We start from the raw sequence: 27,060 nt of genomic DNA, 5'->3' as shown, positions 1-27,060 counted from the left end.
AGGCAGGAAAAAATTCAAACACAATACAAATAATTAAATCACAACAGTAGCTGTTGCTTGTTAAACCAATTACCAGAACAAATAGATACAGGAACTAGCCAGATTTCTCAACCCAGTTTCTTTTCAGGAACAGATATTAACCTTTTTCCATCCAAACAAAGCTGAATAGGGAAAATTATGCTATCAATAAACATAGGATCAAATGTCACCAAGCATTGAATTAAAGTTGACCAAAAATCAGTTTTAGACCAAAACTCAGAAAGGGTATGTAAACTTATGTTGTTGTTTTTTGTAAATTTTATTTGAGTTTTCACAAAAAGAAAAGAAATACAATTAAAACATCTTTTTTGAAAGTAGCACAATCCCGGGTTACATTTCTTTCCCTTTTTGTGCATCTTCTTTGTACTTTTTAAGTTCCATTTTCAATTCATCCAAAAGTAATGCCATTGTAGAAATTTTTAAACAACCACCCGATTGATTTTAGTCATTCAAATATAATAGCCAAAAATCCAAAAGTCACCAAGTAATCCAAATACACACAAGCTGTTTCTTTTTGCTCTTTCTTTTTTTTCCACTTTCTCTTCCTGGGGTTACTATTTAGTTGCAAAGTTTCAGTTAAAATTTATCTTTTAGAAGTCTTATTGAAATTTTACTTTAGATTCTTTTAAAGTCCAGGCAGCCTCCTCCCTCTTCCAGATCCTGCCCTTATTCTTTTTCTCTCCCTTCCTGCTTATAGAAGAAAAAGTTTTTAATGTCCAGAAATCTTTATTGTCCCTTTGGCATTTAGTTGTTTTTTCAGCTTAATTGCCTATTGATGCCAAAGTGGATTTTTCCGATTTCTTATTCCGATCTCTTAGTTGTCAATGTAAGGAAGGAGAGAGAAGAAGAAAAAAGTCAAACCTTTCCCTTTTCACTTTCTTTCGCTGCTTCCGACTCTTCTTTGGGAGCGATGTTATTTCTTGTAAAATTTAAATTCCAGGGTACCTTAGTTATTGCTTTTTCAACTTAGCCCGGTCAGCCAAAACTTTCACTTCTTTTCTTTGAGGTGGCCATTTCTGTCCACCGCTCCTACCACCTTTGGGAAAGGGAGTAATGGCCAGCTGGCAGTCTCCCCCTTCTTTACCACCTCTACGGGGTGGCTTAGCCCCAAAGCCAGCCGGCTCGGGGCGCTCCAGCGGCAAGCCCAGACAGAAACCGCGCACAATCGCGGATTCCTGTCTGTCGCCGAAGCCCTTCAAACCGGAAGTCCGTGAACTTATGTTTGAATGTCAATCTTTCTAGCTAGCCAAGAGGCCTTGCTGAATGTCACTCATCTTGGTTCCTTGTCATTAAAAGCTTATTTCCAGCAGTTCTTCATTTTTCAATTATTTCTTCAAAGTGCTGATTGTTGCATCCTGGCTGGAAGTATTTCCAGGGGAGTATTTCCTCCCAACAGCAGTGTAAAAAGCTTAAAACAATCCTTCCCCTTTAGGAAAGTCAAGCCCCAGCAAAGTACCAGCAAAGAAAATAAAAAAACTCTGGAGCTCAGGTGATAGGAAGTCTAGGGTACTGCCAAGAATGTAATAAGATAGAAAGGCAGTTTCTGTAAGCAGGGCAATAAATATTAGGTTGTGTCAGATCCGTGTATCTGTCATTTCTTCAATGGAAGAAGAAAAGGGGGGGAGACTGATAAAGAAATCCTTCTTGATGTAACCTGAATATATTTAATCTTATATCGAATTTGTATAACCTGCACATGATACAATGGAGGGATGAAACCCAGATGGCTGGAACCTATCACCTCTGGGAGAGACAGCCGGGAGATGAAGAGACCATAAAAATTCCACAGTGAGATGTGTTCTGGGAAACTCTGCAAAAGATCATTCTAAAAAGGGGGTGGGGGGATTAGGTATGCCCTGGGAAACGCTGAAAAAGATCGTTCTAAAAAGGGGGTAGGGGGAATTAACATGTTGGCTCTTTGTTTTACTAAATATATATCAAGATAAGGGGAGAGGTTTTAAACTCCCTTATCTATCTCTGCATGCCTGAGAGACCTTAGACGCTGCTTTTAAACCCTACATCAATTGTCTCATCTCAATAAAGGATTCCTTTTGATGCGTTTTGATATGTTTTCAGAAGTTAATTCTAGTTGATTGGGAAAAGTTCTGTAGCCTGACATAAAGCAGCGTCTGCAATAGAGGTCAGCCCGGAGAGGATTTTTTTTTTTAAAAAAACAAAACCTTCACTCTACCGAGGGGACCCGGCAAAAAAGGAAAATGTCTGAGTACAGCAAGGACCAAGGGGAAGCTGGGGAGAAACATTGACAGTTACCCAACCAGATACTGACTCGATGCACCCCATCGAAGATAGCAAAGCTGCCTACAAAACCTCCACAAACCTCCACAAAGTCTATAGGCATACGAAAGAGAGACAGCTGGGATGGAAGAACCAGTGGAGTAACCCTCACCCGGGGTAATCGTAAACCTGGGTGGCAATTGGAGCTGGAGGCTCTATCGGTTCAGGAAGAATGCGGCGAGGGGCCACCGGCCGACGACCAACTGAGATGGTACATAAATCGCCTCCTGAGGGAAGCCCTGGAGAACCTCGAGGTGAGGGATGCACCAGGACGCCAACGCAGGAGAGCAAGGGAACCAGAAAATGAGAGAACCCGAGCCACCACCCCGGATTCAGCTGAGAATGATCGGGCAGCGGGACAAGCTGAAGAACCAGCAGCCATACCAGGTACCTGACCCCTAACCACCCCAGAACAGGGGATTAACCCTGACCAACCCAGAGACATACATCTGCAGAGGAAGGTACCACCCCTGGGAGTAAAATTCGATGGAAACCCCCAGAAACTGGGATTTTTCCTGGCGCAAGTCCTCACCTACATGCAAGAATACGGGCAGAATTTTCCAACGAGTTGTCACCCTGGCCTTTGAAGGGGCAGCAGCCAGATGGATGGTGATGCTCCACAACGTCAACGCCCCAGAATTAAGGAACCTCGACCACTTCATGACGGCCCTACGCTCCCGCTTCAAAGACTCTCTCGCTGATAGAAAAGCACGCGACTGCATCAGAGTCGTAAAGCAAGGCCGTCGCCCGGTAGCTGAATACACTGAGGAATTTCGTGACCTGGCTGGCCCAGTCGACTGGCCAGAGGATATCCTAGTCTGTTGGTTCAAAGATGGACTAAGTGACGACCTATATGCTGCCTGCCTGGCCCGTGGGGCCCCAAACCACCTACGTGAATGGTACATGATGGCAGAGGAGGCAGAGAAAGATATCTGTCTTCATATTTCATCATCTGTTGAATATTTTTCACTTTCTCATCTGTCTTTTCAATTTTTTGCTCAATCTTCTGAATTCCTTGCATGATCATCTGCAGTGTCACTTCCTTCTCTTTCTCTTTCTCCTGTCTGTATAGATCGTTGTCCTCCAGTTGGTGAGGAGGTTGGTATCGAAGAAGCTGGGGCTGTTATCTTTCTACTCATGCTTATCTGTGAAGAAAGAGAGAGAAAAAAGGGGAAAAAAAAGAATGAAGGCAAACAAGTGCCACTCGAAAAAGAAAAAGGGAAAAAAAATATTCAGGCACTTGTATACCTTAATCCAATTAGTTGCAATAGTATATACAAAAAAATAAAAATAAAAAAAAATAAAAAAACGAGAAGATATGGAAAATGGGATAAAAAGAAATTTTCTTTTAAAGAAAAAGAGGATAGGGGAAGGAAAAGAAAAATCAAAAAGAAAAAAAAGAAAGAAAAAAAATAGTCTATGTATTTCTCTTAATAAAAAGAAACAAAAAAGCAAAAATAAAAAATTTACATTCTAGTTCCTGGTTTAAAAAATCGAAATCCAAATTTAAAAAAACCCAACTAGAGGGGAAGTAGAAAAGAAGGCAAAAAGTAACAAACAATTCTAATGTAAAGCAAGCCTCTGCCACCAAATATTCAAGGCTCTTTGATAAATCAGCAAAGTTTCCAGTTCAGTGTTTTCAAGGTCACTTCAATCTTCTTTCTTTCAACTTCAACTCCGGACTCCAGCTTTCTCTAGTTTCACAGATGGACACCTGTGTAAGCAAACTGCCATGCTCATCCTGCTATCTTTTCCAGTGCAAAGCTCAGAGTCCTTGAGTATAACACGAATACATAAACAAGTAAAAGAAAAAAGAAAACAATGTATCCAAGCCTCTAGGCGGCAGTGCTACTTATTTTCCTTCACTTTCACTTCCCCCTCATATTTCCAAAGCCAGGAACATTAAAAAAAAGTAAAATCTTTTGTTTTAAAAAGAAATAAAAAATCAGAAAGAAGAGTCTCAATCAAAAACACTTTCAAGAGGATTGTTAAAAAAAGAAATACCAACAGGAATAGGAAATTTAAAAAGGTCCAGTCCAGTTTAGAATTAAGAAGCTTTACCAAGTTCAGAATTCCAATAAAGGGAAAAGACAAAAAAACTTTCACTTTAACTAGCTTAATCTCGCCGCTTAAACTCTTTTCCCTTCACTTTTAATTCCACTTTAAGTCTTTCAGGGTGTCCTCTTCAAGAAATAATAAGTAAAAGTTCATCTCACCAAACTAACACACTTTCTTTCAATCTCTTCCGTTCCAGAGCTGTCCCAGCTTCAGCAGCTTGAATGGCTGCCTCTCCGCCGCCAGCAAAAAGGGCTTTTCCTGGATCAACCAGGGACTTTGCAATGTCCCTGGGAATCATCAGGACGTGCTCTTATCAATCACTGTCTCTACGGGACAGTTTAGGTCAGTAAGGACAGTCCAGCAGCTGAGATATTGATGGCGATCTTGGAGGATCAAGATCGCACATCGTACCATCATGATGCCAGCTCCGCCCTCCCCCCATCTCTTTATCTTTGACCATTTTTTTTGCTGTTGGACAGATCCACCACATATGATAGTAGGGTCCCACTGTCTGTTTGCATTTCCAGCATTCTGGTGACATATGTGGAAGCATTTTTGCCATTCTTGCTGATGGCAAGTGCCATTTTGTACAAGTTTTCTCTTTAAGCTGTTGACATATTTAATTTATATTTTCTTTCCCACAATTTTTGCCTATTATCTAAGTCTATAGTGTACCCAATTTTTTTGCCCATATTATCGTACTTTCTTTTACATATTCTTCCATTTTAAAATTCAATAGGTAATTATAAATTTTCTGTATTAATTTTTCATCTGTCCCTAGTAGTATTTTATCCAGTTCTTGGGGTTCCTTATAGAATGCATATATTTCTATATCTTTCTTATATCTCATTTGAATTTGGACACCAATTTGCTAGAATTTGCACATCGAATGTGCGCAGGGCCTTAAAGGTTTATATTAAACGTACTGCTGAATTCTGCAGGACAGAGTCTCTTTTTTGTTCTTTCCAACCTTCCACTTTGGGAAGTAAGGTGACTCCATCTACAGTAAGTAGATGGATCAAAGCATGCATAGCTCGAGCCTATTCCAGTCAGTCCCTTCCGGTATCCAGGGGTATCACAGCACACTCCACTTGTGCGGCGACTACAGCGGCTTGGGCTACGCAGGCATTGGTGGAAGAGGTCTGCAGAGCAGCCACATGGACTTCACCTTCGCCTTTTATCCGTCACTACCATCTGGACTCCTTTGCTTCAGCGGATGTGGCGCTTGGGAGATGGGTCCTACAACGGGTCGTTTTGGACCGTGAAAGCCAGGACCAGTCATAACCCTCCTGAGGACAACCCTGCTTTGGTATGTCCCATCCTGACCTGTTTCAGCCTTACAAGGGAAAATGGGCATTGTTTACCTGAACGCCACTTTTCCTTGTTAGGCAAGACAGGTCAGCCCCACCCTAAGGGTAGGATTCTTTCAAGAGTCCCATGGGGGGTGGGGTTCCTGATAATGTTCTTGTTTTTGTTTTTCCTTTCTTAGAGGCAATCTGGTCTGTTGCACTGACTTTTTGCAGAAACTGGGAGGAGTTACCCAGAGTGGGCGGAGCTAGGTTAATAAGAGATTCAGTCCAAAGCAGCTAAAGTAGAGTACCATCCATCCTGACTTATCTTGCCTAACAAGGAAAAGTGGCGTTCAGATAAACAATGCCCATTATTATAATATTTGCAGCATTTTTACATTTGGAATAACTTTCCACACAAATTGTTCTTTTTATAAACTTTATAAACATTACAAACTCTTTATAAATTGTATCTCTCATGAAATTATTGGTTTTTCTTATGATTTTGGTTAATTTTGGTCATGCTTTTAGGTAATTTCACAAAATATATTACAATTGTTTTAGAAAGTCATTTAAGGTACACTAGGAAACTTATGACATGTAGGGTCACACTTGTTTTCACATATAATATAGCTTGGCATTCCTTTCACTCCCCTTGCAACTCACATCAGAGCCATGATAAAGCCATTTCTTCCTCCTTGATTGACCAATGAAACTGTTGGCCACTTTGTTGGGGTGAGGGGAAGAAAGATGTAGATCAGGAGGGAAACTGCCCCATCCCACTGTGTCCCAGTGGCCCCCTCCTCTCTGGAGAGGAAGAGGACTCACCTGTTGACTACTGGTTTTCTCCTATTTGATATACCTTGCTGTTCAGACATCCAAGTCACTCCCTTGTTCTTCCCACTCTGCCCACTGCTAATTAAAATATTTCAAGTTTTGGCCTCATTCAAGTCAGAATCAATCAGAATAGAGCTGGAAGGGCCCTTGGGCATCTTCTAGTCCAAGCCCCTGCTCAAGCAGGAGACCCTATACCGTTTCAGATAAGTGACTATCCAGTTTCTTCTTAAAAACCTCCAGTGATGAAGTACCTACAACTTCTGATGTCAAGCTATTCCACTGGTTAATTGTCCTCACTGTTAGGAAGTTTCTCCTTAGTGCCAGGCTGCTTCTTTCTTTCATTAGTTCTCAGCCATTGTTTCTTGTCCTGCCTTGGTAAATAAGTTGACCCCCTCCTCTTTGTGGCAACCTTTCAAATACTGGAATACTGCTATCATGTCACCCCTAGTGCTTCTTTTTTCTAAACTAGCCAAACCTCAAATCAACAGTTCTTCAACCTTCTTTTTTTGTAATGTGGTGATCATAACTGTATACAGTATTCCAGGTGTGACCTTATTAAGGCTTTATAAAGCAGTACTAGTACTTCATGTGATCTTGATTCTATGCCTCTGTTTATATGACTATGTATTATATGTATTAGCTTTTTTGGCTGCTGCCTCACACTGCCAGCTCATATTTAAGTGATTGTCCACTAGGACTCCAAGGTCCCTCTCATAATTTCTGTTTTTGAGCCAGATTTTGCTTGATAGCACTCCACATTACATTTCATGTTGTTGGTTAGGGTCCATTGTTCAAGTCTATCAAGATCTTTTTGGATCCTGAGGTTATCTTCTGGAGTGTGTCTATTCCTGCCAGCTTAGTGTCATCTGCAAATTTCATGAGTTTCCCTTCTATTCCCTCATCTAAATCATTTATGAAGATATTGAAAAGTATGGGCCTGATTATTCAGCCTTCAGGTGGTATGGAGTTTTTCTTCCAGTACTGAGCATATGAAATTCTTGCTGCTGTTAATATATGTAATATAAAATATTTTGTCTTTCTGTTATAGTTTTTTTTTATTATTCCTAAAAGGAATAATTCTGGGACAAAATCAATTTTATTTTTAGTTAACTCTTCTAACCACGTTTGAATCGTTTTCCAGTATTTTTTCACTTTGGGGCATGTCCACCAAGAATGAAAGAAGGTACCTTGTTGTTGTCCACACTTCCAACAATTTGGTTTTAAATTTGGGTAGATCTTAGCCAGTCTTGAGGGTGCCAAATGTCAACAATAGAACATTTTATGTTGGTTTTCCTTATATGCCGCCGATTTTGTTATTTTATAATTCACATTCCAGATCTTTTCCCATTCTTCCAGATCAGTAGTATGTCCAAAGTTCCTACTCCATGCAATCATCGTTCCTTTCACAATTTCTTCTGCTCTTTCAAATTCTAATAAATGTTTATATAATTTTGATAATAATTTCTCATCTGGGCCAATCAAAATTTTATCTAGTTTTTGTAATTCATTATTCATACAATACACAATACTTTCATATTCCAAATTCCTCACTGTCTTTTTTATATCTTGTTTGATTTGCATATAGGTCCACCAATCCAGTTTTATTCCCTGATCTTTCAATTTCTATCTACTCTTTAAGTTCCCTTGGTCATCTAAAATTTCGCTATACCTGGCCGATTTCCTAACCTCCGTTATATTGGGGTGGATTACTGCTTCCAAGGGAGATAAAAGAAATAAAAGGAGTAGCCAAGAGCCCCAAGCTTGCTGGCTTGGCTAAGTCATGGCTTTCCGAGAGACAGACAGACATAGAGAGAGAGGGAGGAGAGAGAGAGACATAGACACACAAGTGATACACAGAGAGAGGGGGAGAGAGAGGGAGAGAGATACAGAGAGAGAGAGAGAGAGAGAGAGAAAGACACACAGAGATACAGAGAGATGGGGAAGAGAGAGATAGAGGGGAAAAGGGGAAGATAGGGAGAGGGACAGAGAGACACGGAGAGATACAGAAAGGGGGGAGAGAGATACAGAGGGGGGAGAAGGGAGGAAGAGGGGGAGAGACATGGAGAGAGACATAGGGTGAGAGAGAAGGGTTTTGTGGCTGGGTAGACGTGGCTAGGGGCGGTCATGTGACTGGGAGGAATTAGTGACATTGTGTTGGCCATGCCTACCCAGGTTTTGTGGCTCCCTATGTTTTTTTTTTCCTGTGGAAAATGGGTCCAAATGGCTCTTTGAGTGTTTAAGGTTGCAGACCCCTGGTCTAGAGGCAACCCTAGCTACTCTGAAACTCAACCTACAAAATAAGAAACTCCAACTTAAATAAGAAGGCTATATCCAAATCGAACATAATAAGGAACGAACAACTTCTGAAAGAAATGACCCTGCATATGACCTTTAAAGGAAGACTGTTGGAAACATGTCACTCAGAAGAATACAATAGCAATAGCATTTAGATTTATAAACCCGCTTCAGTGCTTTACAGCCCTCTCTAAGAGAGTCAGCATATTGCCCCCAACAATGGGGTCCTCATTTTATCGACCTTGGAAGGATGGAAGGTTGAGTCAACTTTGAGCCGGTGAGTATCGAATTGCTGAACTGCTGGCAGCTGGCAGTCAGCAGAAGTAGCCAGCAGTTATTGCTTTCTAACCACTGAGCCACCACAGCTCTCTTTTGCACTTTCTGTCTAGTCCAACTCCTTTGGAGCTACGTAATCAATTTCATAGCCTCCCCTGGAAGAAAACATTTAACTACCTAGAAAATAGGTATCAAGTGTCCCTAGAAAAGAGGCATCAAGTGCTCCTGTGAAAGAAAGAAAAGTAGCTCACTTCCCTAGGAAAATAAGTTGAGTGTTGATGATATTCACTTCTCAGGGGAACAGAACCAGCCATCTGTAGACCAGACATTCAATCTAGGGAGGTATGTTGTCTCCCTAGAGTAAAAATCAAAGATATGGCTGAGAACCTTCCTAAGTTAATCAAGGTCACATATTACTTCCCCTTTATCCTCCTTCATGTAGGTATAAACAATGCAACAATGCATCTGAAAACAATATTGAGACATTACAAGCAACTAGGCTAGAAAGTTAAGGAGTTATGAGCACAAGGGATGTTTTCATCTTTACTTCCAATGATAGGTCAACATCCAATGAGGGAACAGAATTTTAGAAATGAACTACTAGCTTAAGAATTGGTGCCACCAAGAGAATTTTGGATTCCTAGATCATGGTCTGCATTACCTACATAAAGGGCTTCTGGCAAGGGATATCCTGCACCTCACAAAAACCATGAAGAATGTATTCAGAAAATAACTGGCTCAACTTATCAGAAGGGCTTTAAACTAAAATTGAGGGGGATGGGTGACCAATCCTTAGGATCTTTAGGTCCTAATCCCAAGCATAAACTCCAAGACAAACAAACAATTAGGTGGGGAGGGATGGGAAGGAAGGAAAACTCAGGAATAAAGTAGGAGATACAGGAAACATATCCAAGGTCAGCCATACAGCACTGAAATACCTATATACAAACGTTAAAAATTTGGGAAACCAACAAGGTGAATTTGAAGTATTAATACATAATGACATATAGTTGCCATTACTGAAACTTGATGGGATGAAACTCATGACTGGAATGTACAGATGGAAGGATACAAACTTTCAAAAGCAACAGACTGAATAAAAGAGAAGGTGGAGTTGCATTATATGTAAAAGATCACTATATTTCTATAAAAATGCACAAAACCAAGAATGAAAGTGTCCAAAAATGCATATGGGTCAATATAAAAAAAAAGAATGAGATTGCCATAAGTGTATGCTACAGGCTACCCACCAAGCAGAAGAAAGAGATGAACTTTTTGCTAACCAGTTCACATGTCTGTAGGAAACACACCAGAGTAGTAATGGGGGATTTTACCCTGACATCAACTGGGAGACAAATTCTGCAACAAGTGAGAGATCAAACAGGTTCCTGATCAGCCTAGCTGATAACTTTGTCATCCAAAAGGTAGAAGTAGGAACTAGAGGGACAGCTAATTCTTAGTAATAGAGAAGAAATGATAGAGTGGGTTGAAATTGCCAGAACTTTGGGGGAGAGTGACCATGTCATATTGAAATTCAATATAATGTGAACACAAACAATATAACAACCAAACCAGTGTCTTAGACTTTAAAAAAGCTGATTTTAACAAACTTACAAATAGCTTGGGAAGGATTCCATGGATGAAAATTTTAAAGGGGAAAACAACTCAAGAAGTTTGGGAAACTCTATAAAGCCCAGTCCAGCTCAATACCAATGAAAAAGAAAAAAAATAAGTCCACTAATGAGAGAAGATGGCAAGGAAGTAACAGGCCTAGAAAGAAAGCAGAGCTTTTTCATTCTTTGCATCTATCTTTATGCAAAAAGGCAATACAGCCTATCCTACCAAAAACAACTATAAAAGACAGACTAGGAATTAAATTAAATTAAGCAAGAAAATGATAAAAGAACACCTGTCTGCTCCAGACAAGTTCAAATCACTGGGACTTGAGACGACATCCCAGAGTTCTGAAGGAGCTGGCAGACATGATCTAGGAACCATTGAACCATATCTTTCAAAGACCCTGGAACACATACAGGTAATCCTTGGCTTATAACTACAATTAAATCAAAAATTTATGTTGCTAAGCAAGACGTTATTAAGTGTGTGTTGCCCCATTTTACAATCTTTCTTGCCACAGTTAAGTGAATCACTGCAGTTATTAGTACTACTTAACTTACATAGTTAAGTGAATCTGGTTTCTTCATTGACTTTGCTTGTCAGAAGATCACAGAAGGTGATCATATGACGCCAGGACACTGCAAACATAAATACATGCTAATTGCCAACCTCCAAATTTTGATCATGTGACCATGGATATGCCGCAACAGTCATAAATTTGAAAAATGGACACAAATCACTTTTTTCAGTGCCATTGTAACTTCAAATAATCACTAAACAAATCATTGTAAGTTGAGAATACCTGTATCATACGGGATAAATTTTCTTAATGATATTTATTAGAAAGTTTTTAATATTGCAGAGGAGTTGAATAAAATATGTCATTAACTCAATAGGCATCCAAGAAGAAAGTGTACATGTTGTACAATCTCCAGCCTGATCGTTCTGTGACAGGAGGAGCTTGGTATAGTGACCAAGACTTCGAATCTGAATTTGTAGAGGTGCTAAATCAACAGTGTTTTAAATTTCTTCAGACTAAGGTAAATGATTCTTATGTGTAATTTGCACATGGTCTTTCTCCTTTCATCTTTTCCCTATTACAAGAGGGAATTACAAGGGAGTAAGTAATGAGGAATACCCACAGAAGCATTATGGTAGTACTGGCAGCAGTGGGAGCTGCAGACATGCTACACAAAAAGCCCAATTTGTTCCCCATTGTGTATATACTCATTCTCTTGTAATTCCTTCCTCTCCAATCTCTCTGCTGTGCAAGGGGGGGAGGAGTAAGAAAAAAATGGATCAATCACAGCAGGACAGTGTGTCCTAACTAATTGTAATGGTGATAGATATTCTGTACTTGATAAGTTTTCTCTAAACCTGTCCAACTCTCACTCCAGACCATTGCAATTATTAAGTTTTCCAACCCTTACTTTTATCCGATTTGTAGATTCTCTTTAGCTGGATGTTTTAAACTCAGACTGTATAGGAATTTTATAGAGCAAGGAGTTGGATAGTATTAATGATCCTTTCTAACTCTATAATTTTGTGATTCTTCAGAGTATTCAAATTGGATCTGGTGTCTTATAGTGGATGCTATGAAGCAGGTGACTCCTATAATGGATTTTTTTCCTAAACAGTTTAAGTACATTAAAGCTATACCTAAGGAAGGGATCCCTGGCATATAACTAAAAAGGCAGATGTTTCATGTAATGATCCCACAGGCTAGCTAGGCACCTACATTTAATATGGCTGATTTATGTGACAGGAAAAAAAGACCAAAGTCCTAATATATTGCAGAGAATTCTAGTTTACAGTTTGAATTTCTAACATTCTGCTTTCCAGAATACATATACTATCTATCTTTAGCTTTTGATAGCACTTCATGTAGTTTTATTCCAATATTAGTGTCATTTCAACTTTATTAACTAACTCATTATTTAATAGAATCAAATCATGAGACAACCAATCCCTTTGTGCTTTCTTCTATCCTCTGAAGAAAGTTGCAAGCACTTTTCTGAAGAAAAAAAATAGGCCAGTTTTATCTCCTGCTACATATTGTGGTAATTAATTATGACTCCAGACTATGAATGAAAAATATTTTTTAAAAAATCATTTTTTTAAAGTTTACAGTATTTGTTTTTAAAAAGGAACTTTTCTTGATGTTAAATAGTCAATGTGGAAGTGCAGCAAAAGGAAGCCACAGCGAAGTTATGTTTGTTAAATGTTAATTATTTTGATGCCAAGAAATGCTTCTTTGAAACACTGTATGAATAACTTACTTGCAAACATCTTTGAATGAATACCAGCTAAAATACTGTTATCCACTGATGTAGATGGCTTTACTATATCATTTTTCCATTGGTATTATCTTGTAGGCTGAAGGAGCTCGAGAAACCAAGCAGAATCCTATGATACAAAGAAATAGCTCATTCACCTCTTCTCATGAGGTGTGGAAATATATCAGTGAGTTAGGTATCAGTAAGGTAAGACCATTGTGTATTAGTTTTTCATTTTGTACTTAAAGAACAACATTGTATCTTGCAAAATAATAGGCATTTTTAATTGTATTTGTAGATCATGTGAAACTCCACCTTTAGTTGAACTGCATTAATGCAATGATCACTTTATGCAAACTTAAGTTGCTGCTATTGGTTGTAACTCATTCATGGTTCTAAAGTGTATCTGAATGATGGTTAATATTTGCCAATAGCTTTCAGGAACCATTTTTAAAAATAGTCAATTGGATTATATCCATTTGAGTATTATTTATAAAAAATTAGATCCTATGGAAAGAAAGAGAGAATGAAAAAGAAAAGGAAGAATTTTTTTTTCCTGCAAGGAGCAAAAGTCTGGTTTCAAGCAAGACTTTTAAATTAAAATGTATAGCTTCAGATTGTACCTCGAAGAAATGTTTGGTTATTGGGTTTAGCAATTACTTTTAATAATAATTGAATATAAAAGATTTCAATTTTGAAGAAAATTCAGATTATACCTGATAGAACAAAAGTATGGACATATTTTTGTGGGCATATTTTTTAATAGTATTAGATGGTCTCTTTGCATCATATGCAAAAATAATTCTGAATGAGAGCTCTGATACAGCAGATGAGTTTTATGACCCACTTGATTTAAAGCACTTTTTATTCTTTTTTTTTTTTTTTGCTAAAATAGACTTAAACTCTGCTTTTGACTGAACTATGTTTGCTTTTAAAAATGAATATTCAGCCTATCTCTGGCAGTTTTACTCCTCTTTATTCTTTTCATTTATGTATATTTTGTATTTCTAGACTACCCTTCTCCCTCACAGAGATCTTGTATAGTCTATGTATTTGGAAAGCAATTGTCTTTTATCACATTTCTTAATAACTAATAAGTCCATCCTTTCATGCTGAAATCATGCTGAAGTTTCAGTTGGATTTAAAAAAACAGTTCTGTTCGATTAAGCATTGATTGTGTTATAGAAGCATTTACAATAGCCTGCTTTTCAAGCATCAGTGTACTCCTTTTCTTAGAGTATTCTTACTTGAGCTTTTTAAATTCTGTAGGTGGAATTGTCAATGGAGGACATAGAAACCATTTTAAATACCTTAATATATGATGGAAAAGTAGAAATGACCATTATTGCTGCAAAGGAAGCATCAGCAGGGAGTGTAGACGGGCACATGAAACTCTACAGAGCTATTAGTCCAGTCATACAACCCACTGGGTTGATACGGATACCTTGTGGACTTTGTCCAGTAAGTATTCCTCAGGAATAATACATTGAGATCAGATGTTTTACTACTGTGACTCATTAAAATTTATCTGCATATCAGTCATTCAAATTAGACTTCAGAATACAGGTAGTCCTCATCTTACAACACTTCATTCAGTGACTGTTCAAAGTTGTAGCACCACTGGAAAAAGTGACATGATCAGTTTTCTCACTTACGACTGTTGCAGCATCTACCTGCTTATGTGAGCAGTATCTTCATGATCATGTGATCAAAATTCAGATGCTTGGCAACTGACTCATATTTGTAATGGTTGCAGTGTCCTGGGTCAGCTTTTGTACCCTTCTGACAAGCAAAATCAGTGGGGAAGCCAGATTCACTTGACATTCATAAATCACTAAATAAACTACAGTGATTCACCTTAACAACTTTGGCAAGAAAGATTGTAAAATGGAGCAAAACTCACTTAATAAATATCTCACTTAGCAACAAGAATTTTGGACTCAATTGTGGTTGTAAGTTGAGAACTACCTATACAGGGTATTGTTTTATATCTGGTACAATAATTAAGCAGGAATGGGAAATAATTCAAACAAGGTTCTGTTGGTGAGTATACATTGTAGGAACTACTGGATTGATATTTTTCAGCAAAATTTATATTTATTGTTTGGCTTATATTATTAGTAGTTTATTTGCTCATTCCAGGTTTAATTTTTTTAAAATATCCTTTCCTTCTTCTTTTTTTTTGTAAATTTTATTTGAGTTTTCACAAAGAAATACAAATAAAACATCTTTTTTGAAAGTAGCATGATCCTGGGTTACATTTCTTCGTACAGACACAAATTCAATTTCATTCTCATTTTTATGTCCAATTCCATATCTTATTACTGTTTTACATTTTCTACATAGCTTCTCCCCTCTTTTACTTTTCTTAATTTTATTTTAATTATCTCATCTTGATTCAAATCCTATATTTATACTTTTTGTCTGTCCTGTTTCAATTTCATATTATCTTTTCTCATTAAACAAAGTTTCTCCTGTAGTTGCTGATTGGAGTATGACACCTTTATATATTTTAATTTTATCCATTTAACTCTTATTTAAGCTTCAATATATACCTTAAAGTTTAACATTTAATATAATACATAACTTCAATTCAGATTCTGCTTGGTACATTCTTAAAATACACACTATATTCTTAAAAAGAAAAAAAAAAGGATTATAAATATATGTAGTTAAAACAACACATTCCATACAATAGCTATTTTATCCCTCATTTTAATCATACATTGTTTCCAATTTTCTAAAATTATTTTTAATACTAATATAACAATACAATCTTATGTACCTTTACAGAATCCCTTTTTCAGTTAGATTTTCACCCATTATCTCTAAATAGGCCCTGTTTCTCTATATCTTGTTTCTGTCCTTTATAACTTCTTTTCCTTTCCGCACTATCGCGGATTTCTGTCTGTCACCGAAGAGGCTCAAAACTGGAAGCCCTGAAGTTTCTTGATCATCTTCAAGAGCAGCCACCTATAGAGCTAGTTATAGTAGTCCACCTGAGAGATGACAAAGGCTCAGTGGTGGGGGCCAACTCGATGTCACTCATATCAAAGGGCGCTTCGCCTCACCCAGCCTCTCATGACCATGGGGGTGCTGCAATGGTAGTAAGTGTAAAAAGTGGTCATAAGTCACTTTTTTCAGTACCATTGTAACTTTGAATGGTCACTAAATGAACTGTTGCAAATCCAGGATTACCTGTACAAAAATACAAAAAGCTTCTTTGCTTGCAAAATGCTGCCCTAAATACCAATCATTAGATTAGAAATGGGGGAATACACACTGAAGATCAATGATAGCCAGAGCCATCATGGAAACCTAAACCATGCTGTCTGAATACCTTCCTTTTCATCAGCAATATCTGCAACCTGGAGTTACAAATCAGGCAGGGTGCCAGAGCACCTTGAGGAATTAAAATAGTTAAAATGCAACAATAAGTATCAGCAACCAACTCTTGCTCATAAAGTGAAATCTTTAGCAGAGAGGTCATTTAAGCTCTCCAGAAAGTGAGTTGGCATATTTGGGCTACAAAATGCCAAGTTAAAGAGACAAATTAACGAAGTATATACGAGACCCAGGTTCAAGCTTCCCAAGCTTGTCAGGATCACAATAAAATTAGTACATGCCACAGATATCTAAACTTTAAGCCTGGTGCCATGTTACTAAGCCTTATTATCATGGGAGAAAACTAAAATAAATTGAAGATCCACACCCCTACCTCCTTTTTAAAATCTTACTATCAGTGAGCAATCATAAGCCTTGGCCACTTCAAAGCAATGAAAGAGACATCTGTTCCAAAGGTGCTTTTTCAAGAGGCAACTGGACTTTGTTGAAACCAAGAAAGTCCAGTTGCCTCTTGTAGAAAGTTAGCACCCTCCCCCAGAAGAATGAAATATGTTGAGAAATATTAAAAAGATATTAAATGAGAAATAGAGAAACATGCTCTTAAAAACCAGGAAACAGATTCAGTCTTTCTTAATAGTTCCAAATAAATTGAGGTCACCTTTTCATGGTTGTCACCTTGTCACCATTCAAGATAGGATTAAAACCCCAAGCATCTAGGATTAATTACATTTGTTAAACAAGATTAAAAACCCCAGCTCATTGCCAGCCTTCACGAAACAAACTAATTAAAATTAAATAACAAAATACACAAACAAGCCTCTAAATTACAAAATGCTGTAGAATAGGGGCCGCCAACCTTTTGGACCTCAAGGACCACCAAACTCATACTTTTAAATCCTGAGGATCACTAATACCAATTTTTTTAAAAAAAGATAATATATTTAATATAACATTTTTATTTTTTATATTAAATATAAATTTAATATTTAAAAATTAATTTTAATATAAAATATCTCTCTATATATAAAGATATATATATATATATATTTAAGTATAAAAATGCTTATTTAATTATAACAAAATTGTAAGTGCTTAATCATAACTATGGGGCAGAGCGAAGGGAAAGGAAGGCCTCTCTCATCTTTTAAGGGGAAAGAGTGAGGATTTAATACTGCTGGGATTCAAAAGAAGCCACATGATGCCTGGAGGCTGGGAAGATCTGGACGGGAGGAACCAGCTCCCCATCAAACGGAAGAAAAGCAGAGACCCTCCAAATCTGGTCTCCTGTCATTCCATATCTCCCCCCAAGTCAGAGGAAACCTTTCCCTCCTTTGCCAGGTGTGGCTGCCTGGAGTTGGGAGAGGGAAGGAGGGCCGGGCTGGAAGCACCAAGGAAGATGGGCTCATAATAACCAGGCAACATCTCCCCCTTTGGCCTCCACACAAGAAGAGGACTCCCTTAGGCTAAGCTCCAGATTTCTCCCTCTGCTTCCAAGCAGAGAAGGGTCCCTCCCTGTGTGGAGGCCAATGGGGGGGGGGGTGTCGAGCCCAGAAAAGCTCGAGCTCTTGCCTGCACAAACAGGAGCTTGTCTTCCTTGGCATTCTTTTGGTCTGGGCATTTGATCTCTCCCCTGCCCCATGCCAAAGGAAAGCCAGCCGGGCTTCTTCCCTCCTACCCTTCCCCCTGCTCCCTTCCCCCCACTCAATCCTACTTTGGGACAGAGGAGAGTGCACTGGAAACACGTGTTGGCATTTTCAACAAGCATTTCTCTGGCGCTCACCCGCAATTCTTCGCATTCCTCCAGGCCTGGCTTGCTGAGGGGGGAGAACAGCCCTGACGTCTCTGCTGCCCCTCCCCCAACAGCCCCAGCCATCGCTGCTCAGGGAAGGCACAGGAAAAAAATGTGAGCAGAAATATAACTCTTGCTGGGGCGAAAGAGCGGAGATCAGGGAAGGCACAGGCAATAGAAAGCGGCGCTTTTCAAAGGCGGAAGCTTCTGTCTTCTCTTGCCTGTGTTTTCCTCAATCTCAGCTCTTTCGCCCCAGTGAGAGCTATGTTTCTGCTCGCTTTTCCTGTGCCTTCCCCGGGCAGCGATTGCTGGGGGAGGGGGGCAGCAGAGCAGAGCGCCAAGAGGGACGAGAAAACTGACTACGACGATGCCCCATTCCGGACCTTTGAACTGGATGGTGAGCACAGACTTGCCCACTCCACCCCCTCCCACTACCACCAGACAGTACTTTTCCTGCCCCAGGCCGTCCCTATAGCCCGCAGCCATCGAGGAAGAGCCCAGGCCAGGAGAGGCGAGCTGGAAGGTGTGGGAGTGCCGCATAAATGCAAGTAGCGTGGCACTCCTGCACCTTCCGGCCATCTCCATCGCCGCTTCAGCCTGCCTGTGCCACCAGCCCCCTCTTGCTGCATTAGCACCATTACCTCATCCTGGCCAGCGAGGGCTGCACAGCTTTTTGCAGGTTTGCGTTCGGCCAAAGGGTGGGGGTCAGCGGGTGGGTGGGCCATGTGGGTGGTGCAGCCTTGTGTTCCCATTCAGCCTCAATTAATTGCTTTAGGGGTTGCTTTGGGGGGGACATTTCTCTGTGGCCCACCAAAATTTTCTCATGGACCACCCACCAGTTGGTGACCACTGCTGTAGAATAAACTGTATAAAAATCCATGTATTGATCAAACCAATTGGTCAGCTGCCCAGGACCTCAAACCCATGTGGTCCTGTTCACCAATAAACCATCTTTTTGGTCAACCTTCGTATTTCCAGTATCTTTCTCCCTACTTGGAACTTAACCAGATGGATATTTCTTCTAACATTCTTGAAAAAAGCACCTTTGGGACAACCATGACCTGGACAACTGAAGAATCCCCATAGACAAGAGACCCCTGTGCTCAGTGAACTGACAAGGCAGGATTCCTGGCAGGATTAGTCCTATAAAGTGGGAAAAACAAAAGGCTGTTGGAAGGATATTTCTTCCAACAACCGGTTCACCGAAGTGCTCAGAAATTTCTCCAGAACTGGTGTGAACCGGCTGAATGCCACCATTGCATAAGCTGACTGTTGGCAAAGCTCTCTCCTGTTTTCATGTGGAAAATGTATTTTTGGGGTAGTATGGAAAAAGGAAGGAAGGAAGGAAGGAAGGAAGGAAGGAAGGAAGGAAGGAAGGAAGGAAGAAAGGAAGGAAGGAAGGAAGAAAGAAAGAGAAAGACAGACTGACTGACATTAGCCCTTTAAATTACATTAGCCCTTTAAATTATATTCAGAAACAAAATGGTTAAACTGTTAAAACATGTAAATGTTGTATTTGAAATATATTTCTGGTAACTAATCCAGAAAGTAGTTTAACTAATTGCCTGAAAGATAATTGCAAATTAATCCTCCAAGAAAGAATAGTAGACAAAAACCAGATTTATCAATATGCATGAAAACCTTTCTCAGCTACCATTGACATTTGTCCTTGAAGCTTCTTCCTAACAACCAGAATATGAAATGCATCTATTATACATATTCTTTGGCCCACAAATTACTGTTCATAAAAGGTTGTCAGTATATCAAACTTAATTGAATTACTGTTAATTAAAATGGTCTGTAACATAAGGCAATCTTTTTGTTAATTATTTGTACCCCACGTTTATTATTTTTATAAATAATTCAAGGTGGTGAATGTATACGACACACTTTCCTCCCCACAATAATCCTTGAGGTGGGTTGGGCTGAGAAAAAGCCCAACTGACTTTCAAGGCTAAGGCAGGACTTAAATTTACAATGTCCTGCTTTCAGGCTTGATACCTTAACCATTAGATCAAACTGGCTGTCTGCAAAAGTAATTGCACTTGGAAATTTGAGTTCAGCAACAAATGTATATATGTTTCTCTGTGGGGCTTCCCTCTTCCTGAAAGAAAATCTGTGTAGTTGCAAAGATCCCAAGGCCTCTTTGATTTCACTATGTCATTCAAGGTACAGGATTTATTTGGCTTAGGACATCCCTAAGGACATTTCATTAGGCAGGTATATTCAATTCTAGCCTCCAGATTAATGTATTATTGATGGACTTCAGTTACTTCCAAATAAAACTTTTAGATTTCTAGTTAAGACTGTGATTATTGTTGCATTATTCTATTGCACTAAGTTCTCTTTCAAAGCCCATTTTAAAATATGGCATTTGAATATTGCAGTTTAGGATTATACTAACAGCTGTTGGTCTCCAATTGTCTAATTGATTAATAAAATTAATCAGATTATTCTAGGATTCTGTCAACTAATGTTGAGGGAGATGTTTCTGGATGAAGTTGTACTTTTTTGTGCTTCATAATACCTGGTAAGATCCTGGAAAAGACAAATCAAGCTAATCAAGTAACATATCTGCAAACACCTAGAAGCAAGCACTTATATCCAGAAGCCAACATGGGTTTGTCAGAACCCAGTCATTACGAGCAATCCTTATTGCATTCTTTGACAAAGTGACAAAGTTAATGGACCAGCTAAATGCTATTGGCATAATTTGCTTGGACTTCACTAAGGCTTTTGATAAAGTAGACCACAACCAATCAACATATGATTAGGGACTAAGTGTATTGTAGCTCGCATGGTTAGGACGCTGGCTTGACAAGTAGCAAGCCTGCGTTCAAAACCTGAGTGCTGCTGTGAGGTGGGGTGACCTCTTGTTCCAGGTCCTGCTTGGGACATGAAAGGAACCCCCAACTGGTGTCTCCCAAGTAATAGTGATGTCACCAATTAATCCTTTCAATCTGGAAGTGCCTTGGCCTTGGTGCTTCCAGCATGAGCGCTATGCAGTTAGAAGCCTGGAAGCTAAAAACATATGAAGAACAGTTGCAGGAACTGAGTATGTCTAGTCTAATTAAAAGGACTGGGGTAACTTGATAGCAATCTTTCAATATCTAAGGAGCTGCCACAAAGAAGACAGGGTCAATTTATTCTCCAAAGCACTTGAACATAAGACAAGAAGCAACGGGTGTAAACTAATCAAGAAGAGATCCATCCTAGAAATAAGAAATTTCCTGACAGTTGAGTGGCTTGCCTTCAGGAGTTGTGGGGGCTCAATCATTTATCTGAAATGATATAGGGAAGGGGTCTGCAACCTTAAACACTCAAAGAGCCATTTGGACCCGGAAAAAAAACACTGGGAGCCACAAAACCTGGGTGGGCGTGGCCAACTTGATGTCACTCATTCCCACCCAGTCACATGACCTCCCCTAGCCACACCTACTCAGCCACAAAATCTTTCTCTCTCTCTCTCTCTATGTCTCTATATCTCTCTGCCCCTCTCCCCCCTCTCTTTCTATGTCTCTTCCCCTCTCTCCCCTTCTCTCTCCTCTCCTTATCTTCCTTGCTCTCTCTCTGTATCTCTCTCCCCCTCTCCCTCTCTTCCCCTCTCTGTATCTCTCTTTCCCCTCTTTCTGTATCTCTCTCTGTGTGTCTCTCTCTGTCCCTTTCCCTATCTTCCTCTCTCTGTATCTCTCCACCCTCTTTCTGTATCTTTCTCTGTATGTCTTTCTCTCCCTATCTTCCCCTCTCTCTTCCCCTTTTTGTGTATCACTCTGTGTGTCTATGTCTCTCCCTCTCTCCTCCCTCTCTCTGTGTCTCTCTTTCTCTCTCTCTCTCAAAGTCACAGCTGGGCCAAGCCAGCAAGCTCTTTGGGGCTCTTGGCTATTCCTTTTATTTTATTGGGTGATCCTCCTCTCCCACCCACTTCTCTCACTACCCCCTGGCTGGCTGTGGCGGGCCAGGAAGGAGACCCTTTTTAAGCAAGCAGCCAACTGCCCCGCACATGCCTTTGCTGCACTTGGCGCTTGCTTGAGGAGGGTCTCCCCATGCGTGTGCATCCTCCTGGCCCCGCCACAGCAGGCCAGGGGGTCCTGAGGGGGAGGAGGGTCACCAAAGCCTTACTGCAAGAGCAAAGTGGCCCTGTACTGCCTTAGCATCACATTTGCACGTAATGCAGCCTTAGCTTCCTGCTACTTTAGGCTGGAGCTCGCGCCCTCCATGCTTGGCCAAAGAGCTGCTGGAAATGACAACATGGCAAGGCGATGGCCGGAGCCTTAGTGCAGGAGAGAAGCTGTGTCCTGTTCAGACCCTCATTAAGTGAGCAGCTGACCACCCCACGCGTGCCTTTGCTGCGCTTTGGCGCTCATTTAAGGAGGGTCTCCCCATACGTGCGCACCCTTCTGGCCCCGCCACAGCCCCTGGTCATGAGAAGAGAAGGAGGGAGAGGAGGAGGGTTTCCTGAAGGGAAGCCTCTGCCCTGGCTGGCGATCGTTTCTCAGCCAGCCCACATTTCCAGAAAGAAAAAATAAAAGGACTAGCCAAGAGCCCCAAAGAGAGCTTGCTGGCTTGTCCCAGCCGTGGCTTTCCAAGAGAGAGAGAGACAAGAGACGCAGAGACAGCGCAAGAGAGATACACACATACAGAGAGAGAGACATGGGGGGGGGGGGAACTGGCTGTTGGGCAAGGGCATTCTGGCTTTCTCCAAGCCTGACCACCGGGGTGGGAGTCCGAGGTTTGGCAGGGTCATCCCCCTTTTCCTGCTACCCTGAGTGCTGGGCACTGTGGGCCCATCCCCCTTTCCGTCATGCCTGCCTCCCAGATCCCATTCCCACCCTGTTAACCCTCATGTTAGCAAGGCCAGCATTGGTTGCAAGGCATGCCCAGCACCAACAAGGACCGGAAGGCACACCTAGCACCAACAAGCAGCAAAAGTGAGGCGCCGGAGAATCAGCCCCGGCCATTCTCCATCCCCTGCCGTTGCCCTTACCTTCTCAGGCCAGGAGAGAGACAGGGCCAGCCAGTGATGGGACAGGGAGCCGCAGCAGAGGGCCCAAAGAGCCGCATGCTGCTCCAGAGCTGCGAGTTGCCAACATCCATTACAAGGTTTCCTGCTTGGACACAAAGACTTCCAAATCCTTTCCAATTCTGTTCTTCTGTGTAATTTGAGTGTCTTTGTGGACTCATAGATTCTTCTCTGAGCAGCAGCTAGCACCACTCTACACTTACAGAGTTTAGAAATAAGGTTACTTATATATAAATTGTTCACAGAATTGTTTGAAAATATTGGTTTGACACAATTTGATTGATCAAATTATATATCGTATTTCTATCTTATTCCCTTCCTAGGTTTTTGATGATTGCCACGAAGGTGGAGAAGTATCTCCTGCAAACTGTATTTACATGATGGAATGGCTAGAATTTTAGGGGTCAAATGAAGAAATTGGCTCTGAAGCTTTAAACCTGATGAATCAAACTCTTTATTAGAAAACTGCTTGGGTATTGGGTTGACTGCCGTGCCATCTGCTAAATGAGCTTCTGTTGGATTGAATCTATATTTCTGCTTCCAAGTAGTAAGGTACATAGGGATACATAGGGATACAATAAAACAGAGCTTCAGGAGACAAATTAAATTTTGACTAAGAGTATTAGTTTACTGTGCTAAATAAAATGAGCCCGTGAATTGCAACTGAATCCTGCAGTATGTGTTAAGATTGTCTTATTAGTGGAACCTTTAGTTCACTTATTTCATGGAACTGGAAATTGGGAATGCAGTCCACCCAGATGTGAAAAAAAATATTAAAATGGCAAGAGTGTCCACCAGAGTGGCACCAAAAGTGGCAATGCTTTCTATATGTTAGTGGAACACTGAAATTGGAGTTGGTGCTATATTCAATAATATAAATGTGTCAGATCTGTGTATCTGTCATTTCTTCAGTGGAGGAAGAAAATGGGGGGAAACTGATAAAGAAATTCTTTCTTGATGTAACCTGAATATATTTAATCTTATATCGAATTTGTATAACCCACACATGATACAATGGAGGGGGAAAAGCCAGATGGCCGGAACCTATCACCTCTGAGAGGCATAGCCAGGAGATGAGAAGATCATAAAAATTCCACAGTGAGATGTGTCCTGGGAATCTCTGGAAAAGTTCGTTCTAAAAGGGGGGTGGGGGAAAATTAGGTATGCCCTGGGAAACTGAAAAAGATAGTTTCTACAGAAGGGGTGGGGGAGGGGAATTAACATATTGGCTTTTGTTTCACGAAATGCACATTGAGATAAGGGGAAGGGTTTCTAAACTCCCTTATCTATCCCTGTATGCTTGAGGGACCTCAGATGCTGCTTTGAACTCCTACATGAATTGTCTCATCTCAATAAAGGATTCCTTTTGATACATTTTTGTTCAGAAGTTCATTCTTGTTAATTGAATGGGAAAAAGTTCTGTAGCCTGACAAAATGTTTTTTACTTTAATATTGAAAAACATCTCTTGAAAATTTATTAAAATGCAAACCAATTGTCAGGTGGTGCTCCATTCAAAATTCAAGAAAGAAATACTTAGACTCCTTAATTAGAGAAAAGATATCTTTTACTGAAAATGAAGTGGAATTCTGAATCTGAGAAATTAGGCGCGCAGATCACATATACAAAGTGATGGAAATGTTCCCACCCCCAATAGTTCAAATGATTCTTCCAATTAAAAGTTGTGAATATGATCATGTGGACATCTTCAGGTGGTGATGAGGCCTCTGTCCGTTGACCTTGGCATATTTTGATAAAGATTTGCAGCTGCGCAGAGAAAAGAAAGCAAAGCAAGAAATAGAAACCTAAACAGAAATTTATACTCCCCCCCCCACCTCATTTACACAACACTAGAATGTAACACCTCCAGCTCTCTTCCCAGACTTACCCCCTCCTCCCCCCGTTACTTATGGCAGCCAAAAGATGCAAAGCAATAGTAGAAGATCTTCGGCCCTCCTAGAAAAAAGACGTTAGTCCTGCAAGAGAAAAAGAAACATAAAAGATACTAATTAATAATTAGGTACATTTCTAGGGCTTATCAGGATACTTTGTGCGAAAGTCTTGATCAGCTTAGGGGCTCTAACATCCTTTTCATTGACCCACTCAGCTTGGGAAGAAGGGAAGTGTTTCCAAGCTATGAGATATTGGAGCCAACCCCTCCATTTACGAGAGTCCAGAATTTCTTTAACTTCAAAATGTTGTTCACCTTCAATCAGCAATGGTATAGGAGGATCAGTCTGGGTCGGTCTTAAACCAGAAGTGTGTTCAGGTTTTAACAAGCTAACATGGAAAACCGGATGGATTCGTCGAACAGTTTTCGGTAGTTCCAATTGGACTGTAACAGGATTTACGATCCGTTCAATCGTGAAAGGACCCACATATTTAGGACCAAGTTTCTTCAACTTTTGAGTGGTTTGTAGGTATCTGGTGGACAAGAACACTTTGTCACCCACTTGATAAGGTTTCTGTGGAGTTGTCTTTTTGTCTGCAAACTTCTTATGAGATTGATGTGCGTCATCTAATGCTTTACGAGCAACTGGCCAATTAAGTTGGAGTTGAGATATCCATTCGTCTAATGACTGGATGTTAGGTCTTTCATGAGGAAGCTCAGGTATGGGTAAAAAATCTTGCCCTGACGCCACTTTAAATGGGGTGAATCCAGTACTACTATGTACAGAATTGTTGTATGCCACTTCGGCAAATGGCAATAAGTCAGCCCAATTATCCTGTTGATAATTTATGTAACATCTAAGGTATTGTTCTAGCACTGCGTTAGTTCTCTCACAAGCCCCATTGGTTTGGGGATGGTGGGCAGAGCTTAAGCCCTGGGCAGAGCCTATTAACTTCAGGAACTCCCTCCAAAAGTTCGAGGTAAATTGAACCCCTCGGTCAGAAATTATACGTTTGGGAACGCCATGCAGTCTATAGATATGTAGTATAAACAGTTTAGCCAACGATTTTGCAGAGGGAATCTTAGAGCAAGGTATGAAGTGTGCTTGTTTGGAAAACAAATCGGTTACCACCCAAATAACCGTGTTTCTGGTGCTCTCGGGTAACTCTACTATAAAGTCCATAGAGATTTCCTTCCACGGAGCCGTTGGTCTAGCCACATTTTGTAACAGTCCTGCTGACTTACCAGGAGGCCTCTTTGCTGATGCGCAAATTGAGCAGCTAGCCACATAAGTTTCAATGTCTTTCTTCAACGTAGGCCACCAGAATTGTCGCTTAATGAGGTGTAAGGTTTTCACGAATCCAAAATGGCCAGCCAATTTAGAGTCATGAGCTTGTTGTAATATTTGGCTTCTCAGTGTCTCTGGTACATACAACTTTGTTCCCATCCAGGCCAAACCATCTCTAACTGTACAGTTATTCGAATGAGTCAGGAACCAATCATCAAGTTTTAGGGCTTCTTTCAATTGTGCCATCAAATCATTCGATATATCCACTTCTTGTTTCTTCTTTTGAGCTCTAGTGACCACTGGAGCGGCTAGCTGTCTGGTTGAGACGATCAGCTGTATCACCTCCTGGCGAACACTGTTATATTGAGGCAGTCTAGATAAAGCATCCGCCATGAAATTCTTCCCCCCTGGAATGTACTTCAATGAGAAGTTAAAACGCTTAAAGTACTGGGCCCAGCGAACTTGTTTAGGGGACAGCTTCCGAGGCGTTTTTAAGGCCTCCAAATTCTTATGGTCGGTCCATACCTCAAACGGGTGTTTTGCTCCTTCCAAGAAATGTCTCCAAGTCAATAGAGCCCAGCGAACTGCAAAAGCTTCTTTTTCCCAGACGGCCCACCTTCTTTCGGTTTCAGTTAGTTTACAGGAGGTGTAGGCACAGGGTTGTAAAGTTCCCTTCTCATTGATTTGAAGTAATACTGCTCCAATGGCCAGATCACTCGCATCGGCTTGGATCACGAAAGGAGCACC

At 40.4% G+C, this 27,060-nt stretch overlaps 1 protein-coding gene across 1 annotated transcript in view; it reads left to right on the top strand.

Annotated features, from left to right (window-relative positions):
- POLR3F (RNA polymerase III subunit F) overlaps positions 1 to 23,800 on the top strand; it is a 70,772-nt gene extending 46,972 nt beyond the window's left edge. Inside the window, exons 6-9 of the mRNA XM_026683189.2 lie at positions 11,603 to 11,746; positions 13,082 to 13,189; positions 14,252 to 14,443; positions 23,460 to 23,800. Coding sequence (XP_026538974.1) covers positions 11,603 to 11,746; positions 13,082 to 13,189; positions 14,252 to 14,443; positions 23,460 to 23,537 — 522 coding nt within the window. The 3' untranslated portion in view covers positions 23,538 to 23,800. The remainder of the gene's footprint in view (positions 1 to 11,602; positions 11,747 to 13,081; positions 13,190 to 14,251; positions 14,444 to 23,459) is intronic.
- The last annotated feature ends 3,260 nt before the right edge of the window (positions 23,801 to 27,060 follow it).

Source organism: Notechis scutatus, chromosome 3 (assembly GCF_049901735.1).
Source record: "Notechis scutatus isolate UNSWTSFEM ecotype Mainland chromosome 3, rNotScu1.2, whole genome shotgun sequence".
Classification (NCBI taxonomy): domain Eukaryota; kingdom Metazoa; phylum Chordata; class Lepidosauria; order Squamata; family Elapidae; genus Notechis; species Notechis scutatus.
Note: the sequence above shows the minus strand (reverse complement) of the source record. Positions and strands in the feature narration are given on the sequence as shown.